The following is a 16,780-nucleotide window of genomic DNA, read 5'->3' as shown; positions in this document are numbered from 1 at the left end:
AGGGGAGGAGTCGGAGACCGACGGGACGAAGGATGAGGAGGCAGAGCAAATGGTCGGAAATCCGAACGAGGCGGCAGACTTGTCTTTCAACTCCTTGTTGGGTTTCACTTCATCTAACACGATGAAGGTACGAGGGCGGCTGGGATCACGTGAGGTGGTAGTTCTTATTGACAGTTGGGCATCCCACAGTTTTCTGTCCACAAAGGTGGTGGAGGAGTTGGCCTTACCGTGCACCGCGACCAGGAGCTTTGGGGTCCAAGTAGGGAATGGGATGAGTTTTCGGCAGCAAGGGGTGTGCAAGGAGGTACGTCTGTGGGTACAGGGCTTTTGTGTTGTGGAGGATTTTTTCCCCTTCGAGCTCGGCAGTGCCGACGTGGTCTTGGGGGTAACGTGGCTTCGGACTCTAGGCGAGGTCCGAGCGGATTGGTCCAAGTATACTATGGAATTCCTTGCCAAGGCTGGTTGGGTTTGTTGGAAGGGCGACCTAGGGGTGGCAATTCGTGTCACGTGTCGTGTTTTGATTGTTTTTTTTTTTTTTAAATTTGCAATCAACTCGAACACGACCCGTGACATGAAATTTTTTAAAAACCGCAACACGAACACGACACGACCACTTTACGAGTTGACACGACACGACCCGAAAATGACCCGTGACACGAAATTGACCTGTGAATCCGAAATTGACACGAAAATTGTATACTTTTATTTAGTTTTTTTCATATTAGAAATAACTTAAAATTCATAACACACTAAATTACAATAACATCCATTGAAATTAAGCAAATAATAGTATAAGATTTGGAGTATAACTATCATGATATCATAAGTTCATAATAAAATTTAAAATATGAAATGCAAAATATATGTATTTTTTAGTTTTTTACGAGTTTCGTGTCGTGTTCGGGTTAGGCGGGTCCAACCCGAAATTGACCTGTGTTTTTCGTGTCAATTTCAGGTCGACCCGATTCTGACCCGAACCTCTTTTTTCTCAATCCGAACCCGCAAAATTCATGTCGTTTTCGAGTCGTGTTGTCGTGTCATGACTCATATTGCCGACCCTAGGGCGATCCATCCTTGAGTTGTTCCCTGGTAAGTTTCCGAGCCTTGTCGCGGCAGTTTTCTCCGATGCAATTTGGTGTCTTACTTGAGTTGAGTGCAGTTGCGGCTAGAGAGGAGGAAGTCCAGGAGCTGCCAATTCCACTGGAGCTGGTCGGAGTTTTGCACCGCTTCGAGGAGGTGTTCGCCTCTCCGACTGGGCTGCCACCCCACCGAGCGGCAGACCACCATATCGTGCTGCGGGCGGGGGGAGAGATTGAACGATTGGTGGCAGAAATGCTTTCTGCAGGCATAATCCGGCCTAGTAGCAGTCCGTATTCCAGTCTGGTTCTGTTAGTTAAGAAACGAGATGGTAGTTGGAGGTTCTGTGTAGACTACCGAGCCCTAAACCAAGTCACTGTCCCTGAAAAATTTCCCATTCCAATTATCGACAAGCTTCTGGATGAATTGCACGGGGCACAGTATTTACAAAGCTGGACTTGAAGGCAGGCGATCACCAAATCCGGGTTCACGAAGGCAACGTGGAGAAAACGGCTTTCCGAACACATGACGGGCATTACGAATTTCTCGTCATGCCATTTGGATTGACAAACGCACCAGCGACATTTTAGTCTTTAATGAACACAGTGTTCCGTCCTCACTTGCGTAAGTTTGTCCTTGTTTTCTTTGATGACATAGTAGTTGATAGTCGTTCTTGGGAGGAACATAGGACTCACCTCACTATTGTTTTGGAGATTCTGCAGAAAGAGCAACTTTTCGCTAACAGGAAAAAGTGTGTATTCGGGCAGCCACAACTGGAGTACCTCGGGCACATCATCTCCAAGGATGGGGTTTCGGCTGACCCAGCCAAGTTGATCGCAATTCGCGGGTGGCTGGAGCCCAAGAATGTACGAGCCATCCGGGGATTTCTTGGTCTCACCGGTTATTATCGACAGTTTGTACGGGGCTACGGCACTCTTGCTCGGCCATTAACTGACCTACTTAAGAAGGGCGCCTTCAATTGGACAGAGGCAGCCTCCCACACCTTTGAGGGGTTAAAGGCAACCATGTCCACACTGCCGGTCTTGGCCATGCCCGATTTCTCCAGAACATTTGTAGTGGAGACGGACACATTGGGTACCGGTTTAGGGGCTATTCTACTACAGGAAGGGCATCCCATAGCCTACTTCAGCAAGGTGCTGTCGCCCTTTTCGCGGCTGAAATCCGTCTATGAGCGCGAGCTCATGGCCGTTGTCCTAGCGGTCCAGAAGTGGCACCATTATCTTCTCGACCGCCATTTCGTGGTCCGAACGAACCAACAAAGCTTGCGTTTCTTACTTGATCAGCGCCTTCTTCCGCCGGAGCAACTCTGCTGGATTTCAAAATTGATGGGACACGATTTTGAAGTCCAGTATAAACCAGGGGCGGCCAACCGGGTAGCGGATGCCTATCCCGCCGCGATGGGGATTCCACCCCAACATTAATGGCCTTCTCCATGCCGAAACTCATTGATTTGGAGAAGTTACGCAATGAGCAGCTCGCCGACACTACTTGTGCTCGATTGATCTCGTCACTACAGTCGCAACAGGAAGTCCCCTCAGGGTACCACCTACAGAATGGTCTCCTTTGTTTCTGTGGCCGCCTGGTGTTGCCTTAACACTCTCCTTGGATCTCGCTGTTGTTACAGGAATTCCATGACTCGGTCATTGGTGGCCACTTAGGGTTTCTTCGCACCTATTAAGCGCATTGCTGCCAATGTTTTCTGGCCGGGTATGAAGAAGGCTATCCAGGACTATGTCACTCACTGTGAAATTTGCCAGAAGTCCAAATATGAGGCTCTTTCTCCAGCAGGCTTACTACAACCCCTCCCTATTCCGGACAAAGTTTGGGACGACATCTCCATGGATTTTATTGCGGGGTTGCCGCGGTAAGGGTATTGACACGATCCTTGTGGTGGTGGACCGCCTTTCTAAGTATGCTCATTTCTGCCCGATTGCCCATCCCATTACCGCCAAGCATGTGGCAGAGGTCTTCATCCAGGAAATTGTGCGCTTACATGGGGTGCCTCGCTCCATAGTGAGTGATCGCGATCTAGTCTTCATGAGCTTGTTTTGGCGGGATCTTTTCAAGCAACAAGGCACTCAGCTGCACACCAGCTCTTCCTATCACCCCAAATCGGACGGCCAAACCGAGGTCGTTAACCGTTGTCTCGAGAGTTACTTGCGATGTTTTTCCTTTGACAAACCGAAAGGGTGGGTGCAGTTCTTACCTTGGGCAGAATTTTGGTTTAACACCACCTATAACGCATTGACCGCCCAAACACCGTTTCAAGTTGTTTATGGCCGTAGCCCGCCTACTTTACTCCGTTTCCAGGAGGCCCCATCAGTCCCACCCACCGGTCCTTCTGTGGTAGAAGATGTGGGGGTGTATGGATAGGTCCCCGCCTAGGCCTCCTATTAAGTTTACCTATTCTAGAAAGGGTAAAAGAGGGAATGTGAGCGTAGAGACCGAGGCAGTGGAGGGTAGTGCTGAGGTGGCGAAGTTTGTTAGAGGAATCTGTTAGAATAGTCGACTCAGAGAGGTTATAAGGGAGAGTAGAGGGGTAGGAGAGGGGGAGCGGAATTTGTTAGAGCGTTGAGCTGAATTTGGGAGGTAGAGGGTCCTCGAAACCCCTCAGTCTTTTTCCTGGTATTTCTCTAGACTAATTCTCTAAGATATCCGACGAAGTCTCTATGTAATGCTGGAAATGAAAGTGATTCAGTAATAAAAGGAGCCAGAACCCCTTTTTCTGGTTATTCAGTGTTAGATCTTTGCATTCTGTGTTGTTTATCTTTGAAAGATTTCCAGGTTCCTATCATCTTCCTGTCCTTTACTGAATCCTGGAGGCATTTCCATGTAGACTTCCTCTTCTAATTCGCCGTTTAAGAAAGCATTCTTTATGTCGAGTTGCTGCAGGGGCCAATCCAAATTAGATGCCAAGGATAGGAGGACCCTAACTGTATTTAGTTTTGCCATAGGAGCGAATGTCTCGGTGTAGTCGATGCCATTAGTTTGCGTAAAGCCCTTGGCAACGAGACGAGCTTTGTATCGTTCTTTCGTTCCATCAACTTTGTATTTGAGGGTAAACACCCATTTGCATCCTACTGGTTTCTTCCCTCTTGGTAGCTCCATTACCTCCCAAGTCTCATTTTTCTTCAATGCTTTGATTTCCTCCATGACTGCGTTTCTCCACTCAGGAACGGCTAGTGCCTCCTGTATATTCTTTGGAATTTCTGTACTATTGAGGTTAGAGACAAAAGCTCAAAAGTTGGTGGATAAGTTCTTTTGTGACACAAACTTGGAGATGGGGTGAAGTGTACATGAACGAGGTTTTTTCCAGTGAGCTATGGGAAGATCAATATCGGGAATTGCAGGAGTATTGGAAATACCTTTTTCTGTGGTTGGCTCATTCTTTCATGGATCTATCACCGGGCTAGACTCTCTTGGTGCTTCGGAAGTGAGGTTGTCTTGCTTTTTCGACTTTGGCCTTCTCGAGTAGACTTGCAACTCCCTGTTCTTTTGCTTTTCCACATCTCCCCTTGAGTTCAAGTGTCCTTCTGTATATGGCATATTGGAATGAGAAGGAAGAAGGGTGGTGTTTTCTGTGTTTGAGATAGACTTAGAAGGAAGAAGTTCAAAATCCACAAAACGATCTTCATTAGAAATCTCCCCCTGAAGAGGAGTTTTTTGGAAGAAAGGAGTGTTTTCAAAGAATGTAACATCAAGACTAACAAATACCTTTTTTGTAAAGGGATTAAAGCATTTGTAGCCCTTTTGTTTTGGAGAATAGCCAATGAACACACACTTAGAAGCTCTAGGATCCAACTTACTTCGATTTTGAGAGTGAACATGAACAAAGGCAGTACAGCCGAACACTTTGAGAGGTAAATTTGAGGGTAGACGTGAGGTGGAAAAGACTTTCTTTAGAGTATTAAGTGGAGTTTCAAACGAAAGGACCCGACTAGGCATCGTATTGATGAGATGGGCAGATGTTAAGATAGCATCTCCCCAGAACATTTTAGGCATATGGGCAGTAAACATTAAGGCTCGGGCCACTTCCACCAAGTGTTTGTTTTTTCGTTCGGCAACTCCATTCTGTTGTGGAGTGTCGACACATGAACTTTGGTGAATAATGCCATTTGACATTAGGAAATCTCCTAGGATAGAGTTAAAGTATTCTATTCCATTATTTGTACGCAACATCTGAATTCTAGTTTGAAATTGCATTTGGACCATGGAGTAGAAATTTTTGAACACTTCACGGACATCTGTTTTGTCTTTTAGGAGGTAAACCCAACAAACCCTAGTATGATCATCAATAAACGTCACAAACCATTTTGTGCGAGTACGAGTAGGAATACGAGGACCCCATAGGTCACTGTGAATCATAGTGAATGGTTTGGAAGGTTGGTACTTTGATTTTTTAAATGAAGTACGTTGATGTTTAGCAAACAAACAAATTTCACACTAAAAAACATAAATATTTTTATTGGAAAAAATAGAAGGAAACAAGTGTTTCATGTACTGGAAACTAGGATGACCCATTCTAAAATGCCATAACATTATTTCACTATCCCTAAGAGTAGATGCAGAATTGCAAATTGCAGTTTGAAGCTGACCCCTCGCCTTGGCCTTATCAAGGTAGTAGAGTCCCTCACATTCTTTAGCACTGCCAATCGTCCTCCCCGATGACAGGCCTTGAAAAACACAGTGAGAAGGGAAAAATTTAGCACAACAATTGGAATTTTTTGTCAATTGACTAATTGATAACAAATTGCAAGATAAGTTTGGGATATGAAGGACAGATTCTAGGGTTACAGAATCGGAGATTTTTACTATCCCTTTTCCTGCAACCGTCGAGAGGGAACCATTTGCAATTTTTACTTTGATGTTGCCGGCTCAAGGTGAGTATGTGGAAAAAATATGATAATTACTGGTCATATGATCAGATGCACCATAATCGATAATCCAAGGAATTCTGTTTTGAGAAATAGTATTCAAGGCTTTTAAAAAATTACCTCTGTGGGCTAATGAACCAGAAGACACATTATTGGAGGACTGACCAGTAGATTGGAAGTTTGAGAACATTTTATAAAGCTGCTCCATCTGTTCCTGACTGAATGGAGTTTTTGCTTGAGACTCGCTGCTGCTGACATCAATTTTCCTCTCCTTCTGATCATCAACCGAGGCTTGATATCCTCAGTTTTTGTTCATCTGACGTGGCATCCAGTTCGGCAGTTTCCCGTGCAATTCCCAGCAAGTATCCTTTGTGTGACCAGTCTTGTGGCAGTGCTCCCACTAGGGTTTTTTCCTTTGCTGATTTTTGGCCTGGTCCATTCGGTCCCCTTTTTGTCATCAGCGCGGATGTTTTTGCTCCAGAGGTAGTCGGCACAAAGGAGGCAGGGAGTTTCAACATCACCTTGCGCCAGTTTTCTTCTCGTCTTACCTCTGAAAAAACTTCACGGATTGAGGGCAACGGTCTCCTACCAAGAATCCTTCCTCTCACCTCGTCTAATTCTTGGTTGAGTCCAGCTAGAAATTCGAAGACTATTTCATTCTCCAGCCTTTTTTGAATCTCACGCTGTCTCCAGAGCATTCCCATTCTTCTTCATAGCTCATATTGAGTTCCTGCCAAAGAGTCTTCATCTTTGTGTAGTACTCAGTGACTTCCCTTTCTTCTTGTCTCATCTGCCATAACTAAGTCTTAATCTCGAATATTTAGGAAGAATTCTCCACATCAGAGTATGTCTCTCGCACGGCATCCCAGACCTCTTTTGTTGTTGGAAGGAACATATAGGTTTTACCGATTGAAGGCTTCATTGAGTTAACCAGCCACGCAGTTACCATCGAATTTTCTGATTTCCACTTCTGAAGAGAGGCATAAGTTGAGGATGGCTTCTTGGTTTCACCAGTGAGATATCCCAATTTGCCTTTTCCATCAATCACCAGTTTGATCGATTGAGCCCATTCGAGAAAGTTTTTCCCGTTGAGTTTCTCAACCGTGAACTGGAATGTGGAGTTCTCGGACCCATTCGACGTCATGGTATTGGTGACCTCCGTCGTCGTCTCGCCGGTGGTCTCCGAGGACATTGAACTCGCCATTGATTGCCAAGGTTAGAAAAACCTCGGCTCTGATATCATGAAAGCAGGAACGTTGCTTTCTGTTTTTCTATATTGAATGAATATTCTGTACATAGGGCTCCTATTTATAATACAATTATGAAAATCAACTTTCCTAAAGTTATGGCCTAGAAATCAGGAAAGTGATCTGCTGAATTAAAAAACAAATCAGGAAACAATTTATCCTAAATCAGGAGACTGATTTCTATGCACTAGATTCGGGATTTCAACAACTTTCACTTTTAAGGACTCTCTATCCTTAATGTGTCTTTGTTTTACATAATAGTTTGTCAGGGAAATGATGTTTCTACTCTTAGTTGGATTATATTCATGAGGGTGCTTTTGCAGATAAATCGAACATCAGAACTTGCTCGTGTATTTGGCATTGACTTTTTCTCAGTTCTCTCAAGGGGTTCACAATATCGCGTTGAGTCCATGTACTTGAGATTGGCACATACACAAAATTATCTAGCTATTTCTCCCGGGAATCATCAGGTTTGTGCTACATCATCTCTCACTGTCTTCTAAATTGTGGCATATGATATCTTTTATTTTCTCTTCTTCCCCTTGGGATTTATTAAGCACGAAGTAATACCTTTATGAATTAATTGCCATGTGATTTGGTAAGTGACTGATCGGTGCCTCAAATTTATGCTATCTAGGTTGCTTCTCAACCTGCAATGGAATGCCTGCCACTTGTAATGGAACCAGAGTCTGGTTTTTATGCAGACCCTGTAGTTGTTTTGGATTTCCAGTCTCTTTATCCCTCAATGATCATTGCGTACAACCTGTGCTATTCTACATGCCTTGGGAACATTGCCCCTTCAAAGGCAAATACACTCGGCGTTAGTCCATTTTCACCAGATCCGGATATTCTGCGGAAGTTAAAAGATCAAATACTGCTTACTCCTAATGGTGTTATGTACGTACCTTCAAAGGTACTTCTACTCATTTCTCTCTCTTTCCCCTTTAAATTTATTGCTTCAGCCAAATAAAATGCATGTATATTTTATGACGACCATTTTTTCTTTTAACTTTTCTCTCTGCTTTTTTAGAACTGTGTTTTGGTACGCTTATGGGGAATATCCATCTTATTTTTGAAATATTCTAGATAACGCTGAAGCAGTTTCTCTATCTCTCTTGATGTTTATTAATGTTACACAGGTTCGTAAAGGTATATTACCCCGCTTATTGGAGGAAATATTGTCAACTAGGATTATGGTGAAACAAGCAATGAAAAAGTTGTCTCCTTCACAGCAAGTTCTTCACAGAGTATGTATATGTTTAGGAATTAAATTTTTGGTAGCACTAATATATTCTTAGATTCTCAACTCTTTTCCTCAACTTCTTTGTTTGCTCTATGTGTATTCCAATCTGTTCTTGTTTGAAATACGATTTATTGTTTGGTTTCTTTCTGTATATGTAATCTGATCTCTACATTCTCAAGGTTGGTTGGTAAAATGATTGTGTCCATTTTACTTCATCTCGGATGGATTCTATTGGAATATTGTTTCAGTAGTGGCTTATATTGTGCACTTCATGTACTTAGATTAAATTTACATTTTGTTTTTTTTCCAGATTCTTAATGCAAGACAGCTAGCTTTGAAACTAATAGCAAATGTTACATATGGTTATACTGCTGCTGGGTTTAGTGGTCGCATGCCTTGTGCAGAGCTTGCAGATAGTATTGTTCAGTGTGGTCGTAGAACACTGAAAAAGGCTATTTCATTTGTAAATGCTAATGACAAGTGGAAGGCCAAAGTTATTTATGGCGACACTGACAGGTATGCATTTTCTTTTCATTATTAATGGGGTAAGACCGAAGAGTCTATACCAAGAACTCTTTTATCACTTTTCTCTTTTGTAGGGTGTATTGAACGGATTCAGGAGTAGTGAAATATTCTTCATTACGATCATTTCACCTTTTTTATTTTTTCGTATTTGAGTGCAAGCTTTTCAGGTTGACCAGCTTTATTTTGTGCAGTATGTTTGTACTCCTAAAGGGACGTTCTCTTGAAGATGCTTTTAAAATTGGGAATGAGATTGCATCTGAAATCACTGCAATGAGTCCAAATCCAGTTGCTCTTAAAATGGAAAAGGTTTATCATCCGTGCTTCCTCCTTACTAAGAAGCGATATGTTGGTTATAGCTATGAAAGCCCTAAGCAAGTGGACCCTGTTTTTGATGCTAAAGGTATTGAGACAGTTCGCAGGGATACATGTGAGGCTGTTTCCAAAACAATGGAGCAGTCTTTGAGACTCTTTTTCGAACAACAGGACATTTTTGAGGTACAAGCGCATTTTACTTGACATGCATATGTGCAAACGGACACAAGCACACACACGCCTTCTTTTTTTAATCATTTGACCTATACTATCTTTTTAGTTAGAATTTAAAGCTTGGTGTAACTGGTTTTGGAAAAATGTTTGGGGAGGTTGCTTAATATTTGCAAGTATTTATTTTTCTAGAAAGAGATTGTAAAATCTTTTATCGGGGATCTAAATCACGATCCTTGTGCTATTTGTTTGGGGTTTGTAACTAAACTTTTTAATCTTGGCCTCTATGTAATTATGACCATCTTCTTATTCTCACAGGTAAAAGCATATCTGCAGCGTCAATGGAAGCGGATCCTGTCAGGAAGGGTGTCTCTTCAGGATTTTGTCTTTGTGAAGGAAGTTCGGTTAGGCACCTACCGTACAAGGGATTCCTCATTACTCCCACCAGCTGCAATAGTGGCCACTAAAGCAATAAGAACTGATCCAAGGGCGGAGCCACGTTATGGAGAACGAGTTCCTTATGTCGTCATACACGGGGAGCCGGGGGCTCGTCTGGTTGATATGGTTGTGGATCCCTTGGAACTCTTGACTGTTGGTTCACCCTACAGATTAAATGATCTGTATTACATCAACAAGCAGATACTCCCAGCGCTGCAGCGGGCGTTTGGACTTGTTGGAGCCGACTTGAAGAAGTGGTTCTTGGAAATGCCCCGACCAGTCCGGGAGTCATTTTCCAAACGCCCCCTCTTCACTTCAAACCCCCATCGAACCCGAATTGATTATTACTATCTCTCAAAACATTGTATAGTTTGTGGCGAGTTGGTCGATGCATCAACCCATCTCTGCAAGCAATGTTCCCAAAACAAAACTGCAGCTGTAACTGCCGTTGTTGGAAGAACTTCAAAGTTGGAGAGAGAGATGCAACATCTTGCTGCTGTAAGTTACATTACCTACTTAACCAAAAATTATTATTAGTCGGTACATCCACATTACATTTTTGCGTCTGTTTTCCCATCTGCCATTTCTGATGCCAGATATGTCGACATTGTGGTGGCGGAGACTGGCTTGTGGAAAGTGGTGTAAAGTGCACTTCGCTTGCTTGTCCTGTGTTCTATGAGAGGTGCAAGGTCCAGAAAGAACTTCAAGGCCTTGCGGCTGTTGCTGCTGATCAAGGTCTCTACCCAAAATGCATGGTTGAATGGTTTTAAATTGCCTCAACAAAACATGCCCTGAGGCTGTCTGATGCCATGTTACAAAATGATTATTTTGTGCCCGTGTACACGTACAAGAATCAGAAATTACATGCATAAATGTGTATATAAGCATACTTATTAAGCTACCCCATGTTGTACATAGTTGCTCTTCCTGTTAATGTTATAATTGTTGTACTTGTAAAATGTACCATATTAACAGGTCTTGAATAGTCGATTCCTATTATTCTTCCCTTTCATTTGGGGCATTAGTAATGTTTTTGAAATATGGGATAATGGATAACCTTCCTCTGAAAAATCGAAAATCTTTTATTACCTCCTAGTCTTTTTCACTTTCTCAATGCTCATTAATCTAAACAGTGTTTATTTTTTATTCCAAATAAAGTTTATTTTCGGATAAAATATATATGAGAATTAATTTTATCCTATCATAGTAATTAATCCCATAGTGTACCAAAGATAATACCTAGTATAATCCAAACCTCAATTATTTGTCAAAGTTATTTTCTCTTCATCTTTTCCTCTAAATTTGAAGAGACTAAAAAGTACGAGTCTTGCACCTATTTTAGTGTCGTTTACTTTGTAAATTTGAATTTTTAATTCGAGTTGAGATGTAATATTTTTTTAAAATTTTTTATTGTAATAGAAAAAATTAAATGTGATAATTTTTAAAAATTTTTAACTGTAAAAATTTAAAATTAAAAAAAAACTCGAACGAATGAAATTCATTCATTTCTTTTCCAAATCTCCTGTCTCACAAATAAAGTTTATTTTCGGATAAAATATATATGAGAATTAATTTTATCCTATCATAGTAATTAATCCCATAGTGTACCAAAGATAATACCTAGTATAATCCAAACCTCAATTATTTGTCAAAGTTATTTTCTCTTCATCTTTTCCTCTAAATTTGAAGAGACTAAAAAGTACGAGTCTTGCACCTATTTCGGTCTCGTTTATTTTGTAAATTTGAGTTTTTAATTCGAGTTGAAATGTGATATTTTTTTAGAGTTTTTTATTGTAATAAAAAAAATTAAATGTGATATTTTTAAAAAAATTTAACTGTAAAAATTTAAAACTGAAAAAAAATTTGAATGGATGAAATCAAGAGTCATTCATTTCTTTTCCAATCTCCTCTGTCTCACCAAACATTAACTATCTAATGGGCCTAAAGGCCCATGGTTCAAAAACCCATTATCCATCTCCTGTCTACTAAATCAAGCCCACTCTAGGGTTTAAGCCACCCTTTCTTCTCCTCTCCCTCCCTGCACATCTTCCATGGAGGTTTAAGCTCAAAGTTAAGCCTAGAGTCTCTCACTCTCTCTCTCTCGAATGACACATTCTCCATTCTCGCTCCTCATCCTCCGACGCCTTTCTCTCTCATCCCCTAAACTCTACCGTCCTCCCCTCTTTCACCTCCTCACCACCACCACCAAACCCCTCTCAACTTCCCCAACACCTTCGCCTTCCTCCTCCGCAGACTCAAACCCACCGCCGTCGACGCTCTCGGCTCGCCTGAGCTTCGTCTTCGACCAAATCGACGCAATCGAGAGAGACCGCTCCGAGACCCGCCGGCGGCAGCAGCAGCAACCGGAGACAGTAGAATCGGAGCTCGCCAAACATGGCGAGATCGCTAATTCGAATACGACCGATTCCAACACAGTTGTCGTCGTGCGGGAGTCCGAAATTCGAGAGGCCGAGGTTTCGTTTGGAGTTGAGGCCAGGAGCGAGGTGGAGCTGGTGCATCCATGGCCGGAGTGGATTGAATTGATGGAGAGATTGGTTCAGCAGAACTACTTCGATCATCGGAGGAAGGACGAGGATAAAATGATCGAGGATTTGGGGTTTGATCACCGGTATCAGGATTCTAGGGCTGGAGGCGACGCTGGTGGATTGGATTTCAGCAATTTCAAGCTTGTTCAGACCGCCTGCGTCAATTTCGGAAAGGACCGGTTCGATATTTTGAGGTTCGTAGTTCCGTTTCTCAATTCATTGTTTTGATAATTGCGGACTGATTACTCGAGTAAACTAGGGCGAAATCAAGCTGCTGAACTTGCTAAAATGTTCCCATTAGTCCTTTCTAACATTTTCTTGTCCATAAACTTTTTTTGTTAACAAAAATTCTCAATTTTTATGAACTCGGAGTCTAATCATGAAGTTAACCCAAATCAAAATTGTAGCTTTAAGTCGAAAATCCAATTAAGCAATTCGAATATGTATATTTGATGCCACAATTAAGACTTTAGCTCTGATTGTAAGATAATGGGGTTTCTAGTTTTCCTCCATTGTTTTTCCTCTTTCTGCTAGGGCTAGTGTATGGTGTTTTTCTCGTTCAATGTTGCTAATTCATGTGCTGGTCTGCTGGGTTGACAATGTTGTAACTTGTAATAACTGCCAGCTTGTTCTGGAGGTGCTGAGACAGAAAAATTAATTTCAGGTCCTTGTCGAGACAGGATATTCAGAATTTGGTGGGTTTCGGATGCCCAAGTGCAGACAAGAAAGTGGTTTTTTCTGCAAAATTGTTGAGGAGACACGTGCATCTTGATGAAGGAGATGTGAGTACTGTTTTATTAAACTTGACAGCGTCATGTTCCTAGTTGATTCTCTTTTCCTGTTAATTTGATCAAAACTAAAAATAATATCTGTTAACAATTTCCTTCATGTTGATTGAATTTTCGCAACTATAACTATCTTTTGACGGTTCTACCTTATCTTTTTATGTTTCTTTTTGCTTTGGTAATTTTGCTTTCCTCCAAAGTTTTATTTTTTGCGTACTGGTTATTGCATTATTAACTTTTATTCATGTGTCAGGTTTGTAGTTCCTGCAGTTTGAGGAATTCCTGTGAAAGAGCTTACCTCCTAACCTTAAAAGAGGATGAGGCGCGGACTATTGACATTATGCGTGTTTTATTGGCATTTGGTTTTGATCCGCTGAATGGATCAGTAGTGAACCAATCCCTTCTGAAGCAGAAATCCGTGAAGACCGTAGTCCGTAAATTGCTTCATGAGGTTGTCAAGTTGAGCTCTGTACCAATAGATCCTAATCTTCCACCTCCAATAATTAGAAAGCCTCCCCCAAAAGTAAAACAGCCACCTCCACCTCCAAGGAAACGTGTTGGACGTGATGACATTGAGATGAAAAAAGGAGATTGGCTATGCCCCAAGTATGTTCTTCTGTCACATTTTTCCCACTAATGTCCCATGCTTTGTCTTTTGTGATTAACATGTTGGATGGACTACTGCAAAGGGTGCACTTCAGTTTTTCTGTGGAAAACCTTTTTACTTGCAATATTTTTTATAGCTGTTTCTCTCAGTCATATTGTAACGGGATAACACATTATTCTGGACACATTCTTGGAAATATCTACAATCAGGATGTAATGCTTTTAATTAGAGTAGACCTCCAAATGTATTTATTCTGATACATGCTTACATAGGTGATAGATAATAACCCGCCATCCTAGTGATACTAGATGTTGCCACTTGCCAGTACTATCAGTTGCTTTCTTGAATTGCATTTGATGGATTGGATGGATGTGTTATATATTGTTACTCTAGAGTCTAGGCTGTGCTTAGAGTTGTAATTTTGTGCTCAGATTTTCTTAAAATTGTTAATTTTCTATCAGGTGTGACTTCATGAATTTTGCGAAGAACACTGTGTGCCTGCAATGTGATGCCAAACGTCCAAAAAGACAGCTGCTTCCAGGCGAATGGGAATGCCCGCAGTAAGATTTCATTCCCTGTACTTTTTGTTTTAGGAACAATCATACTAAATGCTAGTGAAAGTGCTATATGTGTGTGTGTGTCTCAAGCTTTATCATCCATGGGCTTTATTCATTCCTCTGTTGATTAGTTATATTCTGTTAGATAGCTGATATTTCTTGCTGCTTGATATACGTTTGCTCTTGACCTCTTTAAGATTTTTTGTGCTTGCCTTCTTCACCGTTGTAAAATATTTCTGGAGCTCTAAAAATAAAATAAAAAACCCTCGCCATTGGTTCTATTGTCTGGCAGGTGTAACTTCTTAAACTATCGGAGAAACACAGTGTGTTTTCATTGTGATTGCAAGCGTCCACCTGATGAAATCATGGAGAACAGAATGCAAGAAAAGCAACATGGTCCTGGGATGACGTTGGACAAAATGCCTAAGCGTTCAGAGGTTTCTAATGCATGGAATTTCGACTTTGATGACGATGAATCAGATGGGGCAGATGTTGCTGCTTTTGAGTATGCAGATTCTCCAGTCATTGGTGAAGCTACTTCTTTAGATAACGAAGCTAAAGGAGGAAACTTTGGAAGGCCTGAATATGATTTTAAGAAAGCTAGCAGAGAGCCAAGGATCCATGACGCGAAATATTCAGATGCATGTACTAGTAGACGCGGTGTTGGCTTTGATGATTTTGATGATGAAGAAGATGATATTGACAACTATGAGTTAGAAACTGGTAAGAGAAGTTCAGTGCCTATGGTATCTTCAAACGATCTTTCTGAGTTTGAAGGGCATTCTGAATCAGAAGACATTATAGAGTCGGATAATGCTCGTCATAGAACAAAATCCCCATCTTACAACAAGCAACCCAAGGTCATGCGTAAAAGGAGAGTGTTCTCCGGATCTGATGACGATGAACTAGATTCAGATTCCGATAGCAAGCTTTCTGCTAATCCCAAGTGGAAATCCAGTCACGTTGCTGATTTTAGATCAAGAAATAGGGGTAAATTTGGTTCAAAAGGGCCTTCCAAGAGTCTCAGCTTTGGTTCTGAAGATGAACTTGGGCTCTACTCCGATATGGATGACGACCTAGGTAAAAATTTTGGATCAAGGCGAGGCAAAGCTAATGATTCTCGCCAGAGAAGATGTTTCAACTCCAATGATGATCCATTTTCTGGTTCAGAATCTGAAAACGACAATTCACGCTCTTGTAGGGGTAGATTTGGGGGAAAAGCTGAATCCAATAGAAAAGGGAGAGAATCCAAAGGGCGGAGCAATTATAACTTCACCAGGGACACAAAATTCACATCCAACAGGACGAAGAACGGTAGACGGAACTCTTTCGAAGATGATGATGATGATTTTGGTGGATCTTCAAAAGGGTATCCTGGTAGAGGATTTAGAGGGAACAATAATAGGCAGAGAATGGGTGATAGAAGGGGTGATATGGGGAATTTCACGGGACCTAGAAATGGAGGATTTGGGAAGCACCAAGGTGAAAGACGTAATTCATATGACAGAGGCAAGGACGACAAAGATTTTGGCGAGTTTAGGAACAGTAGACGTGTTATAGAGAGATAGATTCAAACTTGAGACATATTCAGTTTTGGATTAGAGTGGAATAAAGGGTTCAAAATTTTTGTAGATAGTTTGCATCAAGTTTTTAATTTTTCTGCATTCAGTTTTTAATTTTCATCATTATTATTATTATTTTTTTGGCTGCAACTTGTTCGGAGTATTGTGAAAAATGGTTTTAGCGTCATCTTGTATTATGGTATGAATAGAAGAAATTAACAAAAATGAAAATCAGATATTGAAAATCAGATGTTCTTCGATACGAATAATGGGTTCTCTTTAGTTATTTTCAAGTCTTTACTAGTAGTAGTTTAGTAGAAACGGAAAAGATGATGACCGTGTTGTCTGGAGCTAAAGTAAAAGAGTTACTTCAGAAAATGATGGTGCATTTGGAGTTATTTTTGTTTTTTTTTTTTTTTTTTTTTTTACGTTTTTTGAGAAATAAAAAATAAAAATGAGAGAGAAATGACGTTTGTCATAATTAAAAATAAAAAATAAAAATGAAAATGATTTTTTGATGATTTAGTGTAAAATGTGAGAGAAATGAAAAATGATTTTTAGTTATTTTTTATTTTTTGTTTTTGTTTTCTCCTCTCTCGAACAGAGAGGGAGAGAGAGATATTAATTGATTTTTTTATACTGAAAATAATATCTTAATAAAACTACCAAATGTATTTTTAAAATGATTTCTGTCTGAGATTAAAAATGTTTTCATTTCTATTTTCATACAAAAAAATAAAATTATTTTAGAATGAGTTTTAAATGCACTCGAACGTGACAAAGTATTCTAACACGGGTAGTTTATAGACCAGAAA

General features: G+C 40.9%; 2 protein-coding genes across 2 annotated transcripts in view; both read left to right on the top strand.

Annotated features, from left to right (window-relative positions):
- LOC21390103 (DNA polymerase zeta catalytic subunit) overlaps positions 1-10,920 on the top strand; it is a 34,635-nt gene extending 23,715 nt beyond the window's left edge. Inside the window, exons 18-24 of the mRNA XM_024171151.1 lie at positions 7,543-7,689; positions 7,857-8,132; positions 8,359-8,466; positions 8,773-8,978; positions 9,179-9,482; positions 9,789-10,406; positions 10,505-10,920. Coding sequence (XP_024026919.1) covers positions 7,543-7,689; positions 7,857-8,132; positions 8,359-8,466; positions 8,773-8,978; positions 9,179-9,482; positions 9,789-10,406; positions 10,505-10,678 — 1,833 coding nt within the window. The 3' untranslated portion in view covers positions 10,679-10,920. The remainder of the gene's footprint in view (positions 1-7,542; positions 7,690-7,856; positions 8,133-8,358; positions 8,467-8,772; positions 8,979-9,178; positions 9,483-9,788; positions 10,407-10,504) is intronic.
- A 1,046-nt stretch (positions 10,921-11,966) lies between these two features.
- Positions 11,967-16,013, top strand: LOC21390101. Its single transcript, XM_010106634.2, has 5 exons — positions 11,967-12,648; positions 13,119-13,236; positions 13,493-13,845; positions 14,308-14,406; positions 14,696-16,013. Exons 1-5 carry the CDS (start codon positions 12,014-12,016, stop codon positions 15,969-15,971), a joined length of 2,481 nt encoding a protein of 826 aa, XP_010104936.1. The 5' UTR covers positions 11,967-12,013; the 3' UTR covers positions 15,972-16,013.
- The last annotated feature ends 767 nt before the right edge of the window (positions 16,014-16,780 follow it).

The sequence above is a fragment of the Morus notabilis genome, unplaced genomic scaffold, assembly GCF_000414095.1.
Source record: "Morus notabilis unplaced genomic scaffold, ASM41409v2 Scaffold2062, whole genome shotgun sequence".
NCBI classification, from domain to species: Eukaryota; Viridiplantae; Streptophyta; class Magnoliopsida; order Rosales; family Moraceae; genus Morus; species Morus notabilis.
The sequence above is the reverse complement of the archived record's forward strand: the minus strand, read 5'-3'. Positions and strand labels throughout refer to the sequence as shown.